General features: G+C 38.2%; 1 protein-coding gene across 4 annotated transcripts in view; it reads right to left on the bottom strand.

Annotated features, from left to right (window-relative positions):
• The window catches only part of RASAL2 (RAS protein activator like 2), a 263,171-nt gene extending 236,769 nt beyond the window's left edge, over positions 1–26,402 (bottom strand). For all 4 annotated transcript variants that reach the window (XM_019729474.3, XM_019729562.3, XM_074322349.2 and 1 more), the window contains exon 1: positions 25,609–26,402. In XM_019729474.3, coding sequence (XP_019585033.1) covers positions 25,609–25,810 — 202 coding nt within the window. In that variant the 5' untranslated portion in view covers positions 25,811–26,402. The remainder of the gene's footprint in view (positions 1–25,608) is intronic.
• Positions 26,403–27,844: the final 1,442 nt, after the last annotated feature.

Genomic DNA, 27,844 nt, shown 5'->3' with positions numbered 1-27,844 from the left:
TGGAGCTGTTTTCTGGTGGCACTTTTTTAGCATACATAAATAACCTTCTTGTACACATGCCACACTCGTCTGTCCTGATGTTCATAGTTTCCAGGTTTACTGGTACAATGTGACCAACGTGATCATGGAAAGGCAGATGACAGATGTTTTATTTTACGCCACTTAGAACCATCACCACCACCCCTCAAAAAAGAAAGCAAAGTCCTCAGGCAAGTTTACTAAGGGGCTGGAAGTAAGGAGTCGAGATGAGATGCAGTAAAAGAAGGATGACAGCAGACAAAGCACTGAGCTCTAACAGACGCCAAATTATACTCTTAACTCAGGGATTTCACTTCCCTGCCCCAAACTCTTATAAAAGTATCATTTACATTTCTGAATTGCAAAAGGAGAATGAAAGCAATACAAGAGATGTACAAATCACACAGTTATAACATTCAACCCCCAAATCTCCAGAAAAGTCTATCCTGATGTTTAAATTCCAGCTCCAAGTTAAATAAATACCTAGAGAGATTTCTCCCCACTTTAAACAGGTATCAGTCATCAGTTCATCACTGGGGAACTGCTTCTACTGTTAAAGTTGTTATTTACTTTCTCTTTTTTAAAACATTTATTTATATTGTGAAAATAAAGCTCATAGCAAAAATTTTAGATTACAAAAACTTACACTCTCCCACATCCAGACCTGAGTTCTGTTCACCAGACCTAATGATCATCCACAGCTTCCGGTGTATCCATTCCATTAGAAATCATTTACTTCTCACATGCTTGTATTCTGTTTACTTCTGAAGGGAGATGCCATGCTTTCTATTTATTTGTATCCCTCCAGGCACCTTGCATGTAGTAGAAAATAAATATTTGTGGATGTGGTTTAATTGTGAGTACAAAGTACCTGCTGTCCATTTATCACTGGAATTAACAATTCCAATGAATAAACTTTGCTTGTTTGCATATATTTCATGTAACTCGTAATGAATAAATCTACAAACATCGTAGTGCCAATAAGATAACTGAAACAAAAACAGAAGCTATATATTTAAATACAATAATAAAGTACTTGATCCTTCTGGAAAAAAAATTTTAAGTGTCCCACATACTATCTCACCATAGCAACACTCTGCATATCTGGAGATAAATTATCTGGTAAATTATAGTACCCTCGCTCATGACCAGGTCAGTTTTAGATTTAGAAACAACACTAACAAACTTGGTTATCTGATCTTCAAGCCTACAGAAGATGAGAAAGAAACAAGAATAAGATGAAAACTGGAACGCTACATTGACAGCAGGAAGTTATTTTTTAAAAAGCCTCAAAATGAAGAAACAAAAATTAGAAAAGCAGATATAAAGACTCAAAAAAAATACCTATCTAATTTTATTAACCAATGTCACCCCAATAAATTTAATTAAAAAAAAAAAAACACAAGAAAAGAACAGTGCGATTGGGATTTTAATATAGGGATGAACAGTCTCGCCTGTCAAAACCCCCTGAGAGCATTCTAGTAGCAGGTAAATGCTGATTTTTATAATGCAGCCCAGTGACTAAGAGTCCAGGCTCTGTGGTCAGACTGCCCAGAATTCACCGCAGCATTCTGCCATTCATAAGTCATGTGACCTTGGAAAAACTGAAAATAGTTTACTTCCCTGGGGATAACCTACCTAATCCTTAGTCTAAAGATACTAATATCTAATTTGTGGGCTGATGAAGAAACAAGATAGTTAATATAAAACGTTCAGCTTAATGCTCAGTTTCTGGAAAAACCATCACCATCAGTACTCCCAACAGTAATAAAAAGCGGGCCATGAAAAAAGGGTCTTGGCACTTAAGGGGTTACCCTCTAATTATGTGGGAATTAAATTATACAAATTCACCTCACAACCTGACAAAAAATAGTATTTTTAACCTGCTTTTAAGTGTAAAATAAGAAGGAAGGAAGGAGAGAAGAAAAGAAGGAAGGAATTCATAACAGGTAAAGCAAAGTCAGAAGACCAAGGTTAATACTTCATGATATCTGCCCAATGAGGTAAAGAAAAAAATTTTTAGCCTTGAGGTTTTACACCAGATAGACTGGATATGACCTTTAGCTTCTTTATATTTCCCATATGATAAACTATTCATGTCAATATACACTGTAATCAAGATAGTATTCAAGAGCTGACCTGTACAAAATATACCAAAAAAAAAAGGATAAATTCTCTCTCACACAGGTGGTGATGAGGTTGAACGTACATTCCATTTCCTCTGTAACTCTTGAGTGTCATTTGTATCATCTATGGATCTCAAATCAAATTCCAAAAAGATGTGCTCTTCCCAAGTAATCTATCCTTAAAGATTTTTAAATCAAAGAAAACACTATCAAGCACACAAAGGAATGCTGTATCACGATTGCTTAACTATTTCGGGAATAACACTGTTTTTGTTATTCCCACAGGAAAAAAGGGACTACCACTTCCTTATGCCTTTGAATGCTCCCCTTTCAGAGGAGAAAACTTTTTTTTCATGCTGCCGAATTTATAAAAGGCTGTAGATCTCACTAAAAATGAACAATAATTCAAAGCCAAGAGAAAACGCTCAACTTAAAACATACTTAAACATACCATCATTAAGTACTGGATAACAATGATTGTTGGAAGGAAAGTTACTTTAAAATTATTAATAACCTGTGATAAGACTCTGTTTTCAAACTACTATACCCTCCTATCAGTGACACATTCTGGAAATAAAATTAATCAGAGTAGACTCAACCTACAATGTGAGGGTCATAGCATGACTGAGGGAAAAAGCAGCCATGAAATGAAGAACCAAAGAATGAAAAGCAGTCTTCATGCTCGATCTGCTCTAATGTCTGCTTCTCTTGTACTGAAGGCCAGGCCTCCATCAAAGCACTGAGTCAGTTTTACTCAGACCGTGAGGCAGCAGACGGCACATGACAGCATGCTGGGCAATGCATGACACACCCTGTTCCTGAGCACAGATCTGAAGCATTCCTCCAAGTTAACTAAGGTCATTTACGGGGACTGAATGACTGGAACTGTTCCCTTCTTCTCTTCCCTCTCCCCACCATCTCCCATGGATTATGAAGAAGGGTAATGCAAGTAGAAATCCTTTAAAGGGCAGCTGGGTTGTAAGATATACTTACTCTTGAAGCTTTCCAATATTTTTATTTAAACAGATTTCAAAAACAAGTGAGAGAATATTAATAAACTATTCAACTACATGTATGTGGCCAAAAAAAAAATTGTTTTTAAATGAACGAAAAAGTCCTTCCTAAAAGAGTGGTATTTCTTTCCATCTTACTCAGAGTGTCCAAGCACAGTGCAAAGCCCACCCCGTAGCAATACCACTGGACTATGGAATTTTGATTCTACCCTGTTATGCCAATCTTATTAACTAACTGGACCCATCTTTCTACTAATAGCATGTATTTACAGTCTACAACCTTTAAAAATGTATATTATATATCTCTGCATGGGTTAAAGACTTACCACATCGACTAGACTATAGGTTATTCAAGAGCAGGAACCACATCTTCTACTTTCTAGTGTAGAGCACAGGTTTGGAGCACAGGTTCTGGAGCCATACCATCTTCAAATGGTTCAAACAGAAACTCCACCATCAGCTTTGTGACCTTGGCCAAGATATCTACCTTCCCTGTGACTCAGTTTTCTCATCTGCAAAATGAGGACTACAGGATCTGGTGGTTGTAAAAACCACTTGAGTAACAAATTCTGAGGGCCTAAAAAGTATCTAACACATAGTCATGACTATAAAGCATTGGTTATTAGAATAATCTGAATCCCCTACGATACTTAGCACCAAGCCTTAGTCCTTTAGTAGCTGCTCAAGTACCAGACAACTGGCTAAAAAATGTACAACTGTATCAACAATGTAATTTCTCTCATCACCACCATACAATTTATGAAAAATGAAGTCTCCTAATTCAAGAATACCTTTTTTAATTGGAAATATTCAAGATGCTTTGCTCGGGGCAGTTGGAGCTCCGTGCTCCTAACTCCGAAGGCTGCCGGTTAGATTCCCACATGGGCCAGTGGGCTCTCAACCACAAGGTTGCTGGTTCGATTCCTCGAGTCCTGCAACGGATGGTGGGCTCTGCCCCCTGAAACTAAGATTGAACATGGCACCATGAGCTGAGCTGCCGCTGAGCTCCCGGATGGCTCAGTTGGTTGGAGCACATCCTCTCAACCACAAGGTTGCCGGTTGGACTCCCGCAAGGGATGGTGGACTGCACCCCCTGCAACTAGCAACGGCAACTGGACCTGGAGCTGAGCTGTGCCCTCCACTATGATTGAAAGGACAACAACTTGACTTGGAAAAAATCCTGGAATTACACACTGTTACCCAATAAAGTCCTGTTCCCCTTCCTCAATAAAATCTTAAAAAAAAAAAAAAAAAGATACTTTGCTCAATTAGTCTAAAATGTAACATCATATATCACTACTTTTCAATATAGTGCTACAGTACTTTTCATACATAGTTGTTAACAGCAAACTACTATGATAGAAAATTTTAAATGTTGTTATATTTTTTTTCGCTGTGATAGGGAGACTATTCTTGACCCAATCCAATGTCTTTGTGGCTCTAACTCACAAGACTACATAGACCTGAGAACTTCGGGATGTCTCTGGAATGACTCCTATGGGGAAAGTCATGGGATGTCTATGTGGAATGACTAATCACAGTAAAACTTTGCACTAGGGGTAGAAGAGATGTGAGAAAAATCATTTGTTTGGTAATAGAACTAGAATCACAGCTTTTTAAAAACTAGTGAATAAGATACTACCAAGAAAAGGATGCACATGTGTATGCTGGGAGCGTTTGAGAAGGAGGAACTGGAAAATAACTACTAAAGCACAGAACAAATTCTTTAGTCGTTTGTTCTAATCTTGTTCGACAGGCCCAGTTACTATATATGAGAGAGCAGGAAACCTAGGGCAAACCACTTTTACGCTGGTTAGAACATCATATACATTATCAGAATACAGGAAAGTTTATTGCTATTCTTTTGAAAAATAATGTAAGTTCTTAATTTCAAAAGCAAAACAAAATAAGATACTTTGAGACATTTTTCATATTGCAAAGAAAAATAAATAACTTGTGGCATTAAAACCACAATGAGATACCACTTCACACACATTAGAAGGCTATTATTTAAAAAAATGGAAATAACAAGTGCTGGAATGGATGTGGAAAAATTGAAATTCTTGTCCATTGCTGGTGAGAATGTAAAATGGTAGAGCCACTGTGGAAAACAGTATGGTGGTTCCTCGAAAAATCAAACATAAAATAAATATATGATCATGCAATTCCACTTCTGGGTAAATACCCAAATGAATTGAATGAAGGGGCTCAAACAAATACGTTTACAACCATGTTCATGGCAGCGTTACTCACAATAGTCAAAAGGTGGAAGCAACCCAAGTGTCCACTGATGGAGAAATGGGTCAACAAAACGTGTCTATATATATACTAGAATATTATTGTTTTAAAAGGGAAGCACATTCAGACACATACTCTATGAACACATTTATATGACACTCTGGAAAAGTTACAAGTATAGGGACAAAAATCAGGACTGGGAAAGGGGGACTGACCATAAAGAGGCATGAGGCTGCCTTCTGGGATGATGGAAATAGTCTCTATCTTGATTGTGAAGGGAGTTTACATGACTGTCCATACTTATCAAACTTCATAGAATTGTACACATGAAAGGGATAAAATTTACTGTATTTAAATTATAACTCAATAAATAAAAACCTGGAATATTATGATCAACTTAAACATTTCAGCTTCCCTTATAAGTATTCTTAATAAGTATTCAATGTGTAATACAGCTGACTATATAATTTTGTACTGCTTTGTTCAAATAGAACAGAGGTAAAAATCATGTTTCTAGTTTTGGCCTCCAAATTTACATTTTATTTATAAAAGACAAGGGGTCGAGTTCATAATGGCAATACACTAGAAATCACCAAAGAGTGAGGAATAAATTGAAACATGGGTTATCATAATATAAATAGTTCTTTGGGACCTTACCTTAAATATCACAGTAACCAGATACAGGTGACAGTTTCCACCCACTATAAACTCAAAAGTACTCTGAATATATACACTAAACTAGCAAATGTCACATAAACTGGGATGATAATGCATTCTATTGCATGTAAAATTTTTCTTTTCAAATTCCATCTGTTTCTATGTAATGAAATCATTTCCACCACTTCAATGCTGAAATAAAACAATAAACATTAGGTAAAGCCTGTGTTAACCACTGTGACTGACCGTAAACCGGGTGAAATTATAACTAGTTGTTGTTTTCTACATCATATAAAGTGTCGAGGTACTAGATTTTCTACAAGATTAATGAAAAACTCCATGCATTTTATTAGCTTCCTAACTGACCCAAGTTAATAAGTATATATTATACATTGCACATGAAGAGATACCACGTACCAATGTCTGATGATGAAAAATAGGGAAAAACTTTTATATATGGTAGCAAGAATATAGTTTCAATAATCCTCACCACATACTTCAGTTTCCCCTGAAATATAAAGCACAATCTGAAATGTGGTACACTTACTAAATATATAATGCCATAGCAATGGGCTAAAATGCTATGTACCCACTAAAGAAGAAATAAGGCTGAAGGAAGCATTTTGGGTGACCAGAACTTCCTTAATGTAGTTTCTCTAATTAATGTTTTGGCGCCAAATCTCCCAGGATATTTCTTACGACTGGCTGTTAGGAAAGACTTAAGGAGGGTAGGAGATGACTTCTCAAAGACTAAAACATAATATTACAAACTTAGGTTTTTTGTCATCTCTCTATAGCACGTCCTTAATACTGAATTAAAATGATGCTGCATTAATAGAAACAAGTGTGTAGAGAGAGGAGATTTTACAACTAGAAATATTCCCACTTTAAAAAAGTCAACCCACTTCAATAAAAGTGACCTTTTAAAAAAAAAGTCATATTGGCTGATAAAAGCTGGTCATAAAATAAAAGAGAACCACCCCAATGTGGGGAGGGCAGTTCTAAGACAGATGCTATTGTCTCATACTGTGCACCTCTGACAGGTTTTCATACATAAAATATAAATAACATATTTTCTTAATAAAGATTTTTCTAAAGCTAATGAAAGAAAACTTCTGTTTAGTCAAAATCTCTGAAAAGAAACGCCCTAATGAAAGAATAACCTAACAGGAACATCACGACAGTTTACCCAGCTACTCATTTACAAAAACATTTGCATGTTGTTCACTGAGCTCCTATTTATAGAGAATATGGTCCGTAGACCAAGTTGTATTTCAGAATATGGGCTATAAATCAAATCACATTTTGGAAAACTTGTTTCAGTAGGGCAGGGCTTCTCAACCCTGACACTTTAGGCAGGATAATTCTTTGTTGTAAGATGTTGTCCCGTGCAATGTAGGATGTTTAGCAGCACTCTGACCCCCACTACTAGACAGCAGTGGCTCCCCAACCACAACCCCAGATGTGACAACCAAAGCTGTCTCCACATGTTGCCAAATGCCCCCAAGGGGGCAAAACTGCCCCGGTGGAGAACCACTGCTCTAAGGACTGAGCAGCTTTGACAGCCCTTCACGCTCCCTTCCTCTCCCTATTCATAATTTAATAAATATCAACTACCTCTCCTTCCAGAGGTTTTCAACTTTTATACTCAAGACCCGAGAATGCCCAGGAGATGTGCCCAGGGGATGTGGCCAGAGCAGATCTACTTCATTTTACGGAGTTCTGGGTATTTCCTTTGGAGGGGGCATTTTTTGAAAATTCTGACATAGATAAACATGTCATAACACATACCAAATTTCATACAGCGTGGAATAAGAAACCTCAAAAAATTTTCCCCTCCTTTCTGTTTTTGTATTTTAAATCAAGGGCAATTTTGGAAAACCTGACGTGGAAGAACTCTAGGAGTGAGAGAGTACGAGTGTAGTGGAGTCAGGACCAGACGGCAAGTTGAATGTGGAGCTTACCTGTGTTTCTTTAGCCCAATAAGTCTTTAAAAGCCTTACAGTACTTTCTACACTGCTTAAACAAACATTAGATGATCAACGCCCTGAATTATAAAATTCAAGTCCAAGTTGCATCTTCAGGAGAAACGAATAAATGACACACTACAATTATGTTAGTTTTGTTTTAAACCTCTACAAATCTAACTGAGTCTTCCCCCTCCCCAGGTAATAAAAAAAAAATTTACTTTAGTTTTATTGAGATGTAATTAACATACATCACTGTGTAAGTTTAAGGCATGTAACATATTTGATTCTTAAATTGAAAATAGACATCCTTGTTCTTCTCTGTTTTTAAAGATCTCCTAATTGAATCATCTTAAACAAGAGAGCAGTATGTATAACATGTTGAATCTTCTGTGAAATAGCTCAGATTTTTACGTGCATTCAAATTACTTGGATGCTTGTTAAAATTTAAATCCTAGGCACAATTCTCAGAGATTTTGATTGGTGGGAGATAGGAAGGGGTCCAGGGATCTGTATTTTTAAGACGCGTTCCCAACGATTCTTACGTAGATGGTCTGAGGAACTCATTTTTAATATCACTGGGTGACAGGTTGAATTTGGCACCAATGTTATATGTGATCATGAAATTCTAGCATTCTCTATCCACAGATTATAATAACATCCTTGGTATTTATTACTACTAGCCGCAGGTCAACTTGGCTAAGATCTAAAAATAAAAATAAACTTTAAATAATATACAATTAAATGTTCCAGAGTGGTGTGTGAGCAAAGAAATGGAAATTAAATATTACAGATTCATTTTATGATGGACAGCTAGACTATAAAACTTGACAAACCCGTATCGTTAATTCTTCCTTTATGCCAAAACTACACGCATCCTGGTTATAATTTTATATATTACAAGATATACCGAAAAATAAATAAAACTTTACTGGTTCTACAAATCCTAGCTTTCCGATATAGGTTTCTCATGCACCACAAAGATACTTGCCTTTAACAAACAGTACAGTCAGTTCATGAATCATTCGTTTTGATTATTTTCTTCCAGGATAACATTAAGATGACGTGCTAGGATGCAAACAGATAAATGACTGCTCGCGTCATTTTTGACATCCAATCATTTTTATTCCATTCCTACTACAGTCTTCATTCCTGAAGACCTGAAAACATTATTTAAGGAAACGGCCATGGCAATTTCATTTTCTCCATTTTTGACTGAAGCATAGTTAAAGCAGACAGCACCATTTTCTTTTTGACTTAAAGTGCCTCCAAAAATACTCAATTTTTTTCAATACAGATGTTGGCTTTATAAATCAAATGAACAATCCCATACTTGCCTATTTCTTCTTATACCAGACAAAAGTAGGATTGCCGATAAAGCACACTAACGTGTCACACTCACCTAAAATTCCAAAACCATTCAGATGAGCATTCCATGAGCCTCAGGTTGGTGGCACATTCGGTCACTGATTTTTCTCAGCAGGTAACAACAGGAGTCAGCTCCATAGATTTCATGCTCCTTTGAGAAGACTTAAGGTGCCCTTTGTTTTCAAGGTACAGAGTACCACAAATAAAAACCAGGCAGCCCTAGAGCCAGGCTTAGCTTTTAAAGAACATCTATCCCTAAAAGCTTCCAAAGAAACCCAGAAATGAAAAACAGTATCCGGAAAACTAAAACCAAAAATGAAGTGAGGTTAGTGAAAAATGCTAAAGATGAAAAAGCAAGACAGGGTTTTTTATTTGTTTCTTCTTTTGTTTTGTTTAGTTTTTTGTTTAAGCTGTATACAGAGAAACATGAACAAAGCAGAAATAAGTCTAGGTTTTCAGGGGAAAGAGTGTAATGACGACAAATGACAAAGAGAAAGCAGAACTACTTGATTTCTATTAGTAGAAAGTAGATCGAACACTGGACTGGAGTCTTTAACTCTGAGCAAGTCACAACCTGCTTCAGACTCAGTTTCTTCACTTCTAACCCTATTTATTTCACAAAGTTGCTAGGAGGAAAAGGAAAGGAAATGCATATCATACACGACCAAGAGCTACACAAATATGTTTTTAATCCCTTAGTGAACAAAACACTTTTTTTTTAAAGAACATTAAAAGGAAATTGGAAAAAATTTATTCACAAAACTTCTGAAGGTGACCTTATATAAAGAAAATATTATATTGATTTTCATAAAGCGGTTAGGGTAGGTCTCAGAAACTAGAAAACAGTAAGTTTGATGACACTCAGCTGAAAAACTTCAAAATGTATTAAGAAACAGGTAATTTGTGAAAAACTGGGGAAAGAAAGTAACTGGGATCCTGCTCTGACTCTCTGTAATACAGTAAAAGAACTTGAAAGTATCATATTCCAAATCATAATTGTGTTTTATTTATAAGATCTTGCTATTTCCTTCACTCAAGGTATACTTTATTTTTAAATATAAGTAACTTTATTTTAAAAATACAGGTGTACTAGTTATTTGGAAGGTATATTTAAGGGCGTTTTTAACTAAATTATGAAAACATCATACAATGTTTAAACAGAATGGATTAGAGTTCAGTTCATCTCAAAAGTTGAACCTGATTGAGATGGTAGCCCCAAAAGTTACTTGGGTCAAAACATCAAAAAGATTACTATTTACAGTAGTATCAGCTACTTTATTACTCAAAGGTTTCCAGTTAACTCTGTTAGAAAAAGTTAAAGAGACTATTTCGATCTTTGAAAACACAAAATAGTGTCATTCCAAGGTCTTAAAAAGTATCCTTCAATATATGCTATGGAGCTACAAAATGAGAACCATACTTATCTTACCTTTGTAACAGGGCTGTTATGTCTTCATCAGGACATAATACATTAAAATGTTTATGCTCCTAATAACAAAGCTTCAAAGCACATGAAGCAAAACCTGATAGATCAGCAGGGGGAAATACAAATCCACAATTATAGCCAAGACTTCAACAAATCTCTCTCAATAATGGATAGAAAATCAGAAAGAATATAGAAGATTTGCACAACACTATCAACCAACTGGACCTAACAGACAGTAATAAAACATTCCATTTCACAATAGCAAAATGCTCATTTCTTTTACGTGCATACTATATTCAGGCCATAAAACAAATCTCAGTAAATTTAAAGGGATTTGAATCATACAAAGTATATCCTTGACCATAAATAAGAAATCAGCAATAAAAAGATATCTAGAAAATCCTCAAATATCTGGAAACTATATTAGACACTTCTAGATGGCCCATGTGCCAAAAAAGATACCAAAAGAGAAACAAGAAATGATTTTGAGCTGAATGAAAATGAAAACACAAAATATTTGTGGTACGCAACTAATGCAGTACTAAGAACATTTATAGCACAAACAATGCCTTTCTTAGAAAAGAAAAAAGATCTCAAATCAATGGTATCAGCTTCTACATTGATAAATTAGAAAAGGAACAACAAATGAAACCCAAAGGAGACAGAGGAAAGGAAATAATAAAGATTAGAACAGAAATCAATGCAATTTTGAAAGAAAGAAAGGAGGGAAGGAAGAAAGAAAAATAAAAGAAATAGGAAAAAAACAATGACGCCAAAAGCTGATTCTCAGATCAATAAAATTGATAAACCTAAACCAGACTGATGGGGGATAAAATAGGGAAGACAGAAACTTATAACATCAGAAATGAAAGGGGTAACATCTTTAAAGATTCTAAAGATATTAAAAAGATATGAAAATATTATAAACAATTTTATGCTGTTACATTTGACAACTTAGACAAAATGAACCCAACCCTTCAAGACACAAAGAACAAAAGCTCATCAAGAAGAAATGAACAGCCTAAATGGCCCTATATCTAAAAAAGAAATTGGACTTGAAGTGAAAAATCTTACTACAAAGAAAAGTCCAGGTCTAGATAGCTTCTCTGATAAACTGTACCAAATATACCTCAAAGAAATAATATCAATTCTACACAAACTCTTCCAGAAAATTTAAAAAGAAAGGAATACTTTACAATGCAGACTATATTGTCAGCACACTCTGAAACCAAAGCCAAATAGATATCACAAGAAAACTAGAAACAAACATTCCTCCATGGATATAGATGCAAAACTCTTTAACATAATTTTAGCAAATCAAATCAAACTAAACAACAATAAAAAGGGTAATAATACATCATGACCAAGTATGATTTATGCCAGGATGGCAAATTGGTTTAAGACTCTAAAATCAATGTAATTAATATTAACAGACTAGAAAAGAAACCATATGATCATCTGAATAGATGCAAAAAATGCATTTAGATGAAAATTCAACACCATTCCTGATTTTAAAAGATAAAAAATCACTCAAGAAAGTAGGAATATAAGGGAATGTCTTCAAATTTTCAAGGGGCATGTAAAAAACAAAAGCAAAACAAACAAAAAGCCCTAACGCTAACATCACACTTAAATGGTAAAAGACTCAAAGTTTTCACCCTAAGATCAGGAAGAAGGGAAGGATGTCTTCTCTCACCACTTCTATTAAACACTATCCTGAAGGTTCTAGCCAATGCAATCAGGCAAGAAAAAGTGGAAAAAAAAAAAAAAAAAAAAAAAAGCATCCTGATTGGAAAAGATGTAAAACTGTCTTTATCTCTAGACAATGTAGTTGATTCTCTACATAGAAAAGCCAATAGAATCTACAAAAAACACACTAGAAATAACAAGTGAATTTAGCAAGTTTGCAAGATACAAAACAAAAAAGGCAACAAATCTACAGTAGTTCTATACACTAACAACAAATGATTGAAAATTAATTTTTTTTAAATCATATAATGCACAGTATCATCAAAAATTGTGAAATACGTAGGGGTAAATCAAAGAAAATATGTTCAAGACGAGTACACTGAAAGCTTTGTAGAAAGAAAGTAAAGAGGACAAATACAGAGAGAAATGTACTGTGTTCCTGGATGGACAGACTTAATATTGTTAAAACGACAATCCTCTCCCAAATTGATCTACAGATTCAACACAACCCCAGTCAAAATCTCAGCAGACTTTTTGCATAAAATTGACGATCTGAGTCTAAATTTCACGCCCACCAAGAAGCCATGTTCCCGGGCTTTTAGGAAAAACTGTGAATTCTGTGAGTACCCTAAAATGTCTGTTACATGGTCAAGCTGCAATCATTGTTTGGGTTTACCTGCTTCTATAAAAGTAGAGTCTCTTTAGGATTACAAATAATAAAGTGGAGAGTGCTTGAAATGTAAATCCTGGAATAAATGAAGCCTATGTCCCAGATGAATATAGCTCATGGTTCTTAAGATTGTGTGGTCTCTTAAATTTTGGTATTATCACTGGATTGATTAAAAATAAATAAGAGGTCTACAAAGGCATATCATAGGGGAAAAAAACCTATTTTCATATTTTGTATTACCGCTAAAAATACATAAATATTAGACAGCTAACAGACTTTGTCTAATCTTTTTAAATATAGACGTATTCACACCACTCACCCACACACAGCTTTCTCATGTTGTCTACAGTTAATAGAACTTGAACAACTCTGTGAAGATGTTCAATAACATCATGACATCCAAAGCATATCCAGCAGATCCAATGTCATTATTTTATAGTTATAGTGCTGTATAAAACACATACGTAAACTACAGCTTCAGGGTTCAAATGAACAAACATCACACTGAGTGCTTTTTATAATAAGCATTTGTATTTTTTACATGTGAGAAGCCAAATTCTCCAGCACTTAAGAGCCAAGTCAAGAGTGAACTGCCTGGATTCAAATCCCCCATTAGCCACTTACTTGCTGTATAGTCTTGTGCAAGTTCTTTTCTATCTCTATGCCTCTGATTCCTTAGCTATAAAATGAGAACAATAATAGTATTTACGTCATAGAGTAGTTACGAAGATTAAATAAATTAATAGGCATAAAAGCATCTAGAACTATGCCTGGCTAATATAGTAAGCACCCAAAAAGTTACTTTGTCATTGCTGTTGTTATAATTATGCTCATGATTGTCACTGTTATTAGAGTTAAGATTAATATATAGGATAATTAACACTGTCACTGACAATTTGAAAAATATGAACATATCTACCAAAAATTAATATGAAAGAACTTGAATAGATATTTCTCCAAAGAAAATATATAAATGGCCATTAAATACATGAAAAGATGCTCAGCATCACTAATCCACGAGGGAAATGCAAATCAAAATCACAATGAGATACCACTTCACACGTACCAGGATTGTTATAATCAAAAAGGATGGAAAATAAGAAGCATGGGCAAGAATGTTGAGAAGTTAGAACCCTTGTGTATTGCCGGTAGGAATGTAAAAAGGTGCAGATGCTGCGGAAAAATTTGGTGGTTTCTCAAAAGGTTAAACACAGAACCAGTGTAAGCCCCAGCCATTCCACTCCTAGGTATGTATCCAAAAGAACTGACAGCTAGGTGATATTTGCACAGCAATGTTCAGCAGCATCGCAATAACCAAAAGGTGGAAACAACCCAGTGTCCACTGACACATTAATGGATAAACAAATGTGGCATACACTTACAATGGAATATTACTCAGTCATAAAAAATAAAATTTGGATATAAGCTACAAGGATCATTCATTATACGTTACCTTGTCAAAAACACAACCTTAAGTGCAAATAACTTAAAATTTCTTCTTAAACTGCTTTAGGGTGTACTTGCAAAAGAATTACTTAGGACTTTCTGACCTGAACAAAACCGCAGGAAATATGGCCATATCAAATCCTCTGGAATATCTTTCTATATTAGTAGGAATCACCACATATGATACTATTTTTTTCTTAACCATGTTATCAAGCTAGATCTGAAATTAGCACATAAATCTTCATTTCTGTAAAAAGAAAAACTACTATGAAGTTTTTATGAAATGAGAAAATACTAAAGGTAGTAATTTTTTAGATACTGAAACATGTCTTTTGTTAGTTGGCAGCTATGATACTGGCCATCCTTTTCAAGGTCTGTCTGTTGCTATAGACTAATCACCATCCACTTGGATAAAACTGGTCCATTTCTAAACAGGAACATGCACTAGAAAGGCTTTGGGTTTTCTCAGGGGTATTCTTGAAATTTATAAATACTGTGTTTCCTAGAAAATAAGACCTAACCGGAAAATAAACCCTAGCATGATTTTTCAGGATGACATCTCCTGAATATAAGCCCTAACGCGTGTTTCGGAGCACACCTTAATATAAGACCCAGTCTTATTTTGGGGGAAACACGATACACAGTCAGCCTAAGGAATATATGAAAGCAAAATATTTACACATTATATCCTTCCCAAATTTAGTTCAAACAAAATTTCCTACAAACCTTCACAATATTAACTGGATACTGGATTTTTTTCTTCACTCTCAAACTACTCTATATCGTTGTTAAAAGTTAAACTACTTTTTTCCTTTATAAGTCTGCTATTTTCTGATTTAACAAGGCAAGCTTATGAGTATGTATTACATACGAAACAAAACAGTAACTGGTAAAAGAAAGTTTGGGTGCGATTCCAAGTATACAACATTCTGGAAAAGGCAAAACTATGGAAGCAGTAAAAATATCAGTGGTTGCCAGGGGGTATAGGGCAGAGGGTGGGGAGAGATATGAATAGACAAGAGCACAGAGGAATTTTAAGGAAGTGGAAATATTCTATATGACATACTATAGTGGTGGATACATGTCATTAGACATTTGTCAAAACCCATAGAATGTACACCATCAAGAGTAAACCCTGATGCAAATTATAGACTGGGTAATAATGACATGTTAATTAGGTTCATCAACTGTAATAAATGTGCCACTCTTGTTGGAAATGTTGAAAATGGGGGAAGCTATGCATGTGTGGGGACATGGGAAATCTCTGTACGTTCTGCTCAATTTTGCTATGATTATAAATCTGTTCCAAAAATACAAAGTCCTTAAAAAAAGAAAATACGGTTAGCTGGTTAATGGTCTATATAAACCATGATTTTTCAGAGTCCAATTCCTATTCCTGTCCTTTTTTTCTGAAGATTTTTAATTATTAATACTTTTGTCATTGATATTAGTTCTTATCGCCATTCTTTGAATTTGGCTTTGTTTGACATTATCATAATCTTACCTATAACATACCTAAATCGACTCCAGGCTAAAAACTCAGTCATTAACACAGTACTCTATAAGGTATACACCTCAGTCATTCATCTAGCTAAAGTTAAGTGAACCAGTGTTCAAACCAGAAAAACTTCCATGAATGGCAATTCCTTCTTAATACTCTGACAAACAAAGAGCAGAAAGAGGACATGAACAGCTGAGATGAAAGCCACCAACTAGGTTCTTCTTAGAGTATCTAAAAGCATTATACGTCTGTGTCAGGTTATTTCAGTTGGAGAGTCTAACATAGTATAAATAAGACCATGGTCATGGATTTGACCTTTAACAGACCAACTGTTTTGACTCTATACTCATGCCCTTTTCTCATTCACTTGGAAATATGCCATTAATCAAAAGGAGTACCACTGGAAAAGCAACTCAGTTTTTGAAGGGCAGTCTTATTAGCATTAGAATTTTGAGGACATTTAATATGAGCTAAATAATGTTTAAAGGCACTATGTGAAATCTACATAAACATATTTCAATATGTTGAAAGTTGTAACATAGAAGTAGAGCTTAAAATTGTGAGCCATTCTTTCATATACTTGTAGCACGAATTGCTTTCCAGGAAGGTCACACCAATTTGGCAGTAAGTCTCATGCCTTTAAAAACATACTCTTCTAGGAATTCAGCCTAAGGAAAAACATCAGAAGTTCAATTCAAAGACTTGTGCACAAAGATAATCAGTGGACTGTTAACATAAAAATTTTGAAAAATGCTAATGTCTAAATGCTAATGTCTAAAGTTAATGTCTAAAATGTTAATGTATAAAGTAGGATAATGGTTAGATAAATTATGATAGAGTCATTAACAAACTATATTTTCATATTATAAAGGCTCGGTAGTAAAATAGTGTGATACTGGCATATGAACATAGACAGACCAATAAAACAGAGTAGAAAATCTTGAAATAAACTAAAATACAAATGGCAATTTGGTAAAGGATAAAGAAGTCATCTTGAATGGGTGGGGAAAAAATGGATTATTCAACAAATGATGTTAGGACAACTGAAAAGCTATCTTTCTAAAAATGAAATCGTACCCGTATCTCATACCTTATGCCAGGATGAATTTCAAATGGATCAAAGATTTAAATGCAAAGAGGTAAAAATGAAGTACTAGACAAATCATGGGAGCATTTATAACCTCAGAATATGAAAGGCCATTCTAACTATGACATAAAACCGAAAAGTCATAAAAGAAAAGACTGATACATTCAACCGCATAAAAATAATTTCTTCATAGAGGAGGAAAAAAGACAAAGGAAGAATACTGGCAACTCATGGCAGATAAAGGGCTCGTTACTTAACATACTAAGAATTCCTATAAATCAGTAAGAAAAAGATCCAGGGAGGCTGGATGGCTCAGTTGGTTGGAGCGCAAGCTCTGAACAACAGGGTTGCCGGTTTGATTCCCACATGGGCCAGTGAGCTGCGCCCTCCACAACTAGATTGAAGGACAACGACTTGGAGCTGATGGGCCCTGGAGAAACACACTGTTCCCAATATTCCCCAATAAAAAGTTTAAAAAAAAAAAAGAAAATAAAAAAGATCCAACCTATTAAAAATGGGCAAAAGATATGTACCGTTCACAGTAAAGGACATATTTAAATGGCTTTGTAAGATATTCACACTTAATGTAAGAAATATACAAAATTAAAATTAAACTAAGATTATTTTTTGTCTTTTAGATTGTCAGATTCAAAACATCTTGATAATTCCCTCCGTGAGGAGACTGAGGCACTCTCACACTCTGCTTGTGAAATATATTAAGGTACAACCCCTGAGAAGAGCAATTTTGGAATATCTTTGACCTAGCAATTCCACATTTTTTTCTTATAGACATACACACGCAAAACAGCTTATATTCGAGATTATTCACTGTACCATCACTTATACCAGCCTAACTTGGAAAATGCTTAAATAAGTTATGATTTATCCTGGCATTATGCAGCCATAAGAAGAATGAGGAACTGCGTTATAGATTGACGGGAAAATACATGCAAGATGTATTAATAAGTGTGTGTGAAGAAGGGGGAATGTGAAAGAGGGGTAACACAAGGTGCAGATCAGTTCCTATAATGGGTTATCATTTATGACAAAAAGAAGAAGAGAGCAGATGCCCAGTAAAAATTATATCAGTTCAGATAGAAAGCAACTCACAACTGGCTCCAGATACTACAACTCCCAGCCAACCTCCTTTGCAGGTCTCCCCCAGCGATTTCATTAACCTTCCAAAATACATGACAGTATTTTTTTTTAACTACGTCTCTTGGACCTCACCCTTGACAGAGATTTTACTTATCTATTTATCTGCTTCTGTGTACATGGAATAGGTATGGAAGGATACACAAGAATGTCACACATTGATTGTGTAGAGTGCTGTGTGGCAAGTAAGGGGCGAGGGAGAAGGGGTGAGGGAGACCTCATGGACACCCTTTCATACCTTTTGAATTTTGAAAGAGGAAAATATATTACCTATTTTGAAAGTCAAATTTAAAAACAAAATATATTTTTAAAATTTTAAACATTTTCAAAAGCATAAAATACCCTTTAGAAAAAGGCAGGATGTAAAATACATGCAGCATGATACCAAATATGTACAAAAAAAGTACATTTGTACACAGAAAAAAACTGGAATAAAACACAAAAAAATTTAAAGAATAGTTACCTCTGAGATGTGGATTTACAGGGGAGTTTAATTTTCTTGTAATTCAAATCCTTTACATTAAGCAGAGATTATATTCATAATTAGAAAAAAGGGTATTAATTTTTCAATGACATGAATCAGAGAGCTTAGAAATCAAAAGGAAAGATAGAAAAGTATTAGGTATTTTCCAGGGTTCTAAGCATCAAAAATGAAACATTCAAATTTCTTTCAAACATCACTTCCAACCGCAGAACATAGAATTCATGCATAAAGAATTTAGGAAAACAGAGATGAAAATATCTGATCTGTCCTCTAGTCTACCTCAGATGGATCACTATGAGAGTATTCTCATCCTCCTACTTTCTGGATGTTTTGTACATTTTTGTTTTCTGTTACCTAGGTAATGGTACTTCCAGCATTTCCCTTAAAGACTGTGAAACTAACAATCTGGTATTTCTCACTGTGGAGTGTTCTGACCTCCAGCTTTGAAAGGCCATCTCCCTAAGGGTAAACAGTAAGACCTAGAAGCTAAAACAGGAGGCTGAGGAATCTGAGGTTAAGAGTTCTAATCCGGCCAAACTGGAATTTGTCTACCATTTTGGGAATAAGCTAAACTTCCTGAGCCAGTTTCCTTAATGAGGAAACAAAGGTTTAAAAAAAAAAAAAAAAGCATTTAGGACTGTCAACTTCAAAGTTTCTTTTTAACTTTCCACACCATTCTTCTGAATTTTTTGTTGCATTATGTTAAATATTTTCCTCTCTAAATTTTCACTCTCCCAAACAGTGTCTCCAAGGTTTCCCAATCTCCTAGGCTCAGGAGTGGGGTTGGGGGTACTTTCAAAAAGCCTACTAAAAATGACACCCTATGGATAGAATTTGAGCAAGGCCAAAGACAATTTATAAAGGAATAAGAATGAAATCAGAATCTAAATTGGACGCTGATGAGCAAAGTAGACATAGACAACTAATTAATGTAACCAACACTTGGTAAGGGAAGGTAAAACTCAGACTCCCAACATCTGAACCCTGCTGGAAAGATAAGGAAGAGGATAACTTCTGCATCACAGCCTAGCAAATGAAGTTCTGTCATGCCTTCAAGGGCTCAATTTTTATTTCTTTTGTGTGTAGTATACCCACTAATACTACTGTTCTGCATCTCTGGATATCTTTTTTCTTGTTTCTTTCCCTACCATTTCCATATCCTGTGTTTCCTGATGGCTGCCTTCTCACTAGAAAATAAGCTACATTAAATTTGTAAAGGATACTCTACCTACAGGTCTTGAGAAGCATTTGATAGCCTTTGGGAAGAAAGGTGTTTTTGCAAACATCAGAGAGCAATTATCCGTCTGCCCAGACATGGTGAAGCAGTTGCAGCAGTGCCCTCAGCACCCTTCAAACTCCTCTTCCTGGTTAACAAGACCAAACATCTCCCTGGTTGTTTAAAAGTTATTCCAATAGGGAGGGACAAGGGAGCAGACAGCTGAATTTTTTCTGGATTAACTCAGTCATTAGTTGAATGCTTTTCTGTGGTTCACCTACTTAAAAGGTGATCAAATCACTTTGTGCTACTGAAGACAGCAACCTGCAAAGAACAATTATATAAACCCTCTGCTTCAACTTACCTCGTCTTTCTAATGAAACAAAGCATTAGAAACCACTGCCTTACCACCATTTCCTTAGTAATTTCAGTAAAGCCTACTTTCTTTGTCACGTGAATCCCTTCTTTTCCTTAGCAAATCAGAGAAATTTATTCCATTCAACATAATAGGATACACTGTACAACATTTTTAAAGTACATGCACTGAATTTATCTGAAAAAAAAATAAAGGCAATCCTCGCAAACAAACTGTTCTCAAATAAATAGGTGTGTTGTAGAACGTCATATTTTTCACATCAGAAAATTTGTACAGGTCCTCAGTTCCATACCTGCAATTCCTAAATCCAAAGTGTTCTGAAAACTTTTTTTTCATAACTTCTTTAGCAGTAAAATCGGACCTGCACTGCCATAACACTATTTATGGTCTTATAGCACACTCAGTGGGAATATTCATTTGTTTAACTGCAGAAAGATTAACAAGGAGGATTCCTGGGTGCTGCTCCAGGCCCCAGTAAGGGGTTATTAACTGAATATTTTAGGTAAGTCCTACTGCTATCACTGATGTCACTATACTCTATTTGCTAAAAATCAAAAAGTCTTGAATTCTGAAACACTCTGGTCCAAATGGTTTTGGAAAAGAGATTGTGGATATATAGTTTCATTCTTCAAAAAGTGTTTTCATTCTTTGAAAAGGAAATAGCAATACATCGACATGATAAAGGATAGAAAAATACTAAATACTAGGTTAGAAAGGGAATTGCCCTTAATCTGTAAACATTAATAAAACATATGATTTAAATGGGACTTACAAATTCTCTCTCAAAGGAAGAAAAAAGGGGGTGGGCGCTATTTGAAATCAATATGGTTTAAAACAAACAGTATCAGCCTAGGCATTCCTGGAACTTCTCTCTTATTTCAGTGAAGAACTGTCTACTCCTAATGTGTGTAAAATGTGTTTGGAGATCATGGGAAATTGTGTCAACATTCAAAGTCAAGGCCACATCCTAAGTAGTGAATTCAAGCTACAGGTCCCAAGAATTCCTGAAGTATTAACACTCATTTGTAGAAGTTCAATTAACATTATTTGAGGAAATTAAAACACTTAAGTTACATGAACATGGTTTGGGATGTATAGGATACACATTCATTGATTTTCTTCTAGCAAGCTATTAGCTAGAGCACACAAAACTTTTAGTTTGGCCTGAACAATATAATCCATTTACACATTAAAACAAAACAGGAATCATGGGGTACATATTTAAGACATGCAAGTATCAGTGATTTTCTGAGAATATTCAAAGTCAACTATGTTAAGAACATTCTGCATAAGGCCAGTTAGTCACCTCTAATTCATACTGGACCAAAATGAAAAAACTTCCTGGACTTGTTACTGCTTGCAACATTTTAAGTAAATATAGAGACATAGTCTCTAAAAATGTAACAAAATACATCTCCTTTGTCTTGAAGTATATACAATGTTATTTACTACAAAGGATAAGACTTTTGCCCCGGTCAACACATACCCAGTTCATGAGAAATTCTTACCAAATTCCCACTGCCACATTTCTAGAATTTTATGGTATTTGATGCAGTACAATTAATTCCTTTTCTCTTCTGCTTGCTGAAACAGTATCGGCCTTTAGAAATTTTCCAGCAGGTCCCTCTCAGTCATCAGTAAACGATAAGCTATATATTAGCCCAATGGTAAGCAGTAATATTGATGTTATTCATTTTATTAACTGAATATTTTAGATAAGTCCTACTGATACTATTAAAATTAAAAACTATAGGATTTCTTGGTGATTGCTTGATTTGATAACTGTATTTCCCCACTAACTATCCAAAAGCACATCTGTGCATACGCTCGTAGACCTGTTGTACTGCTGGATGCTGAGCTGTAGTGCAGGCACTGTGAGAGGCTGGTCTCTTAAATCTCTCCCAAAGGGTGTCCCACACTGGCCATCCATTCATGGTAAAGTAGTTAATTTTAATGTTCTCATTGTTTACCAGAAAGCACAGACAGTGAGGCTGGCTCTGCCGCTCCCGTTTCCTTTTGCTAGGCTGCTGAGCTTTTTCAGCCAATTGACTTCGCTTTGAGGCTATAAATATCTGAAAAATGTTCTGCATTTGATGCTCTTGGATTCTGCATCCATATTTAGCTGTTTGTGGCATGCCTTTGTTTAAGCTACTCTGCCACCCATACAATCAGTCAGGTTGAGCTCTGGATGGTCAAAGCATAGATGGATCAACATTCAACAAACGCTGACTTACTGTGAGCAAGGTACCAATACCAAATCTGCTGGACACACAGGAGGGGAGGCAAGGCAAGAATACAAAGATAAACAAAAATTTACAGTCTTGACAGGCCACGGGCATAACTTATTGTAATACTGGAATAGAATAAATGAAACATTTTACAACTAAAATAAAATGAAGGATGATAGGACAGCATAAATGTTTTCTCTTAGCTCTGTCTCAAAGATACGCATTTCTTCGTGTTCTAAATATAGATCCATCCATTATAAAACTCTGAACATATTCCAAAAAAGTTTTCCCATCATAGCAATGCACAAAACTCTGGAGAGATAGGTATGTAGGTAGGCAGGTAGATAGATGTGTGTGTGTGCGCCAAAGATCGAGACCTATCGACAGCAAACTCAAAATAGTGCCTAACCTTCCAATTTTGTGAGACAAACTAATAAAATATTGTTTCTAAAAGTTTCTGTTAAGATATTCTTGGGGGAGGAGGGCACTTTTGTTGTTGCTTGTTTGTGTACTGATTTCAAACACAAGTGTGTTGCCGAGGCTGTGAACCACAGCCAGAAGCCAGCAGCACTTAACACAGATCCCTATTTTGCATCCTATCTTAAAACCCACAAGGCTATTTTAGGTTAAGTCTCAAAAGTGAATGAGCTAGCCTTGAGCAAGACTCCCATGCCCATCCTCCTATCTGGTGAAAACATTCCAAACAAATATACATCTGCCCTCAACATTCCTTCTTTCAAAACTCAGCTCGTTGGATAAAAGTGTTTCCCCAGGATCCCCTGATAATCATGAGTTAAATGCATTAAAAGGTTTGGTTGATGGCTGGCCCCAAGCGGCTGGCTGGAATCGGTAGGCCAAGTTGTAGGTAAAATAATAGGGGAAGCCATCGAATCAGACAACTTTAAGCTAAAATGGACCATAGATACCAATTACTCCAGATTCCACATTTTACGTAGAAACTTAGACCCACGGAGTTAAAATTACTTGTCCAAAGTTAGACAACCAATTTGTGGCAAAGCCAGAATGAAAACCCAGGTTCTCAACCCCTAGTTGTATACTCTCGACTAGGTTTCCCAGTTTCTGGATTTCTTTAAAAAACATTAGACTACGCTCACCAAAGTCTCTTTAAACTGTGTAGAAGAACCTAGATATTCCAAAACAATCAGGATTTTGAACACCCAAAACAAACAAGTAAACAAGAAACCCAAAATGAACTAGTGTTTTCCAAATTGATTTTCCACATTTTATTAATGTTACTTCAAAGCTTTTCAAAGAGTTAGACAACAGGCAACTTAAAAACTACCTAAGAACACGGGAAAGCAAAGAGTCATTCAGAGTTGGGGAATATTTACATGAAACTAAAGACGGAAAAGCTAGTATCCAGGATGAGATGCTTTAGAGGCAAGAAAGTAGTATTTCTAAACAGTAAATAAGAACAATATGCCAAGGAAGGGTGTAAGACAGGAAAGACAGAATGGGAAAATGTTGTAACCACAATGTATACTCTAATTCAGAGTCTCATCAACCTTTGCTATAAGCTCTCAGCTAAGTGGATGGAAACTCAGGCACCACAGTTTTTAATCTGCTGAGAATGAACTGGGTGACCCTGCCTCATCTCCCACTTTTTGGCTTTGATTATTTCAGTTAATTGGAATAACATCAAGAAACACTGATAAGCACCAAGCAATACACAAAGCGGTACATACATATACCCTTAAGAACCGGTTGTGAGAACTGCTGGATTTTTAGAGCGGGAAGGGTCAGTAAGAGATGACTGAATCCAATCCACTCATTGTACAGATGAGGAATCAGAGGTTAAAAGAGAAACCTGATCTGCTCCAAGTCACACAGCCACCTTACGGGCAGAAATGAGACAAAAACTCAAATCTCTGGACTCCGAGTTCTGTGATCTTGCTGATAGTGACAGACTCCACGTCTTTAAATCAACTGAACTATCTAGAGAAACAACTTGCAAGTCGTGGTCACTCTTGAAGAGTAAACACATACCCTGTTGGGAGGATGAAGGAAGAAAACCTGATGTACTCGATCCCTATAGGCTTAGACGCCCATGACTGCAGGTAACATCTTAGCATTGCGTTTGGTCCCAGGAGCTGCCAACTGGCCTTCCTGGGCTCAGCCACGTTCTCATGTCTGGTGTGTTCGTGTGACCTAAACACCTTGACGCTCCAATATTCTGGAAGGCCACCCTTCTGGGCTAGAAATTCCTGGGCTACCAGTGTTTTCCAAAACCAGCCTGGTGCGAAAGCTGCCACAAGGCTCACCCTGGTGGGATCCCCCCACTCAGCTTTAATTAAAGAGCTGGTTCCCGGGAGCGCAGCAGCAAGGGAAAGTTTGAGTGTGTTCATCACTTTCAACTTGCTGAGTCGCATCCCAGCCACTGCACGGAGAGCAGCAGCAATCACAGTGCAACTGAAACAACCCACACCCCCCGGGCGAGTACCAAGCAGGCGTCTCTGGCGAGAGAGGTGCAGAAAGAGGTGACAGGTGAGTCTGTGGCCACCAAAGAAAGATTTTGGGTTTCTTTCCTTTTGTTGCACCGTTATCTTATCCTCTGAGCTTTTCCCTGCCCTGGTTTCCAGCCTCGCCTCCATCGAGAGGAAGCAATGAAACGCCGTTCACTCGATTGCACGGTGTGTTCCGTCAGACCTTCGCGAAGATGCCTTGACAGTTCGCCTGTGAATTCAGGCTGCGTCGCCCAACTCTACCTTAAACTCACCGCAGGTGCTCGAGCAGGTCCACAGACCGCACTGAGTCACCTGTGTCTCCCCAAGGGCCAGGCTGGACACACTTGTCAGAAATGCACCCGAGAACGAAAAGGGATGTGGGACACGGACCCAGGAGGGATGGGGCTGGGACTGGGGGATGCGCTTCAGCCGGAGCAGGGAAGCCACACCAGCCTCGGCGCCGGCCTGCGGTCCTTACCGTACACCCGGACCCAGCTCTGCTGCTGACACACCGACTCCAGGAGGATCCGGTCCAACATGCCGCCAGCCACGGCCCCGCCGACCGGCACGACCGCGTCCAGGTCCTCCGGCGGGAGCGGCGAGTCGGACTCCAGTCCCGGGAACATCTCCGGCCAGGACAGCGCCTCCGCGGCTCCTGCCGACGCCGGGGAGAGCTCCATGGTGCCCCGCGGGGACGAGGCGGCGGCGGCGGGGCGGCGCGCCCTGCCTGCGGGAAGGGGCGGAGGCGCGCGCGGCGGGGCCGGGACCCGCGCGGCAGGCGGCGCGGACGCGGCTCAGCTCCTTCCCCGCCGCCCACTGCGGGCCGCGCGGGCGCTGCTGCCCACCTGCTGCCGGCGGGCGGGACCCAGGCCGGGAGGCGGCTCCAGGGTGCCCCGGCCGAGGGTGGGTCCGGGCTCAGGTGTGGGTCTCTCCCGGGGGAGGGAGAGGGGACGAGGAACCACCCGGGGGAGCGGCTCGCCAGCCAGTCGCCTCAGAGCCGCTGGGGATGAAGCGGGGCCGGCGGGGCTGGGCTGGGGGCGTCGCCGCCAGGGGCCGCCCCCTCTGACCGGCTCCCGCCGCCGCCGCCTCAGGAGCTGCGAGTGTCCGATCCCTCAGCCTGAGGGGCCCGGCGGCCCCGGGTTCTCGCCCTCCGGCCTTCAGTTGCCACCTCAGGAATGAGCCGACCCGCCCCCCTAACTCTCGGGCCACGGCTCGGGCTCCGGCTCCCGCTCCGCCGCGGATCCCACAAGCCCGACAGCCGCGGCGCTGGCGGCGGCAGGCGGCATCCCAGGGTGATAGGCCGGAGCAATCGAGGGCCGAGCGGCCGGCCGCGTGTGCAATCCAGCAACCCAGCGGAGGAGGAACCACCACCGCAGGCAGGAGAAATCGGACACCGAGTTATTCATCGGGCCAGGCCCGCCTCCTTTTCCAAAGACGCTCTCCCGGACCGCCCTGCCGTGCGTGGTCGGGCTCCGGAGCTGCTGCTGAAAGTGGAGGCGGCGTGGGGAGGCGGGGAGGAAAAGGGGTGCGGGAAATTTGAAAAGAAAGGGAGAGAACTTCCCTTTCCCCTCCTCCCACCCTTTCCCTTTTATGTGTTTATTTGTGTCCTTACTTATTTGGACCAATATTTCTTATTGGACGAAGAGATTGGAGAAGCTGCTTTATTGCACAGTCGCCCTGGGCGGGGGGGGGGGGGGGGGGCGGGGGGGACGCCGCCTTCCTTCCCAGAGAGGAGAGTTGGCGCGGGGTCTAGGATTGTGGGATCTGTGTGGGATCAGCGCTCTGCGCCCTGTCCGCGCTGAAGCTGGACGTGTCATCGGTTTGGAATAGCATGGTTAAGAAGTGTGGTGTGGATGGATGGACGCGCCTCGCAAGCACATGAAATGCCCAGTGCTAACCAAACATGTTTTTCTTTTTTTGCCTTTGATCTTTGTGCAATATGTTGGCTTTTTTCCCTCTAATGATGTCACTTGCGTTTTTTTTTTGGTCTATTTGTAGACTCTGTCTCCCTTGACCTTGGCTTTAATTTTATGCCGACCCAAGGCGGTATTCACCGGCTCAGATTGAAGAGATTTCTGGCAAAGTAAAACATTGAAAAGTAACAAGTGAGTGCCTTGCACATAGTAGGTCTTCAACACTGTTTTTGAACATGGCTACTTAAAATGGAGCAGGAGTTCCACCAGTATATGTTGCTTCTTTCTTTCTTTCTTTCTTTCTTTCTTTTTTTACAGCTTTTTGGGGGTTTTGTTTATTCCTCTCCCTCCCCCCCCCACCATTTCCATTTCTCCCTACTTGGCACAGAGACTACAAGGGACATTTTCATGTTCTAGTTTTGTGATGTCCTGGTGTGTTATTTGGGCTTATCAAGAGCTATGAGGATGCATTTTGTGATTTCCTCCAAACCCTTATTTAGAGTAATAGTCTTTCAAAGCAGGAAGTGACCTTAGAGATAATCTCACCTGCCTCTTGTGTAACAGGTGAGGAAACTGAGGAACAGTCAGGTTATGTGGCAAATAAACCACCAGTACAGGTAGGTCAGCAATGGCTCAATGACGTTGGTTACTTCAACTTCATTCCCTCAAGAACCTTTTGTGTTTAAACTTGTTGATATGTGGCTTAGTGATGTATTTGGAGTGATCCTTTCCAGTATCTAGAGCCCTGATTTCTTACTATCTGACTCCAGAATCAGACATCGAAATCGAAATCATTATATT

This window comes from Rhinolophus sinicus, chromosome 11 (genome assembly GCF_057876585.1).
Source record: "Rhinolophus sinicus isolate RSI-liver-muscle chromosome 11, RSI-T2T, whole genome shotgun sequence".
In the NCBI taxonomy this organism is placed as follows: Eukaryota; Metazoa; Chordata; class Mammalia; order Chiroptera; family Rhinolophidae; genus Rhinolophus; species Rhinolophus sinicus.
The sequence above is the reverse complement of the archived record's forward strand: the minus strand, read 5'-3'. Positions and strand labels throughout refer to the sequence as shown.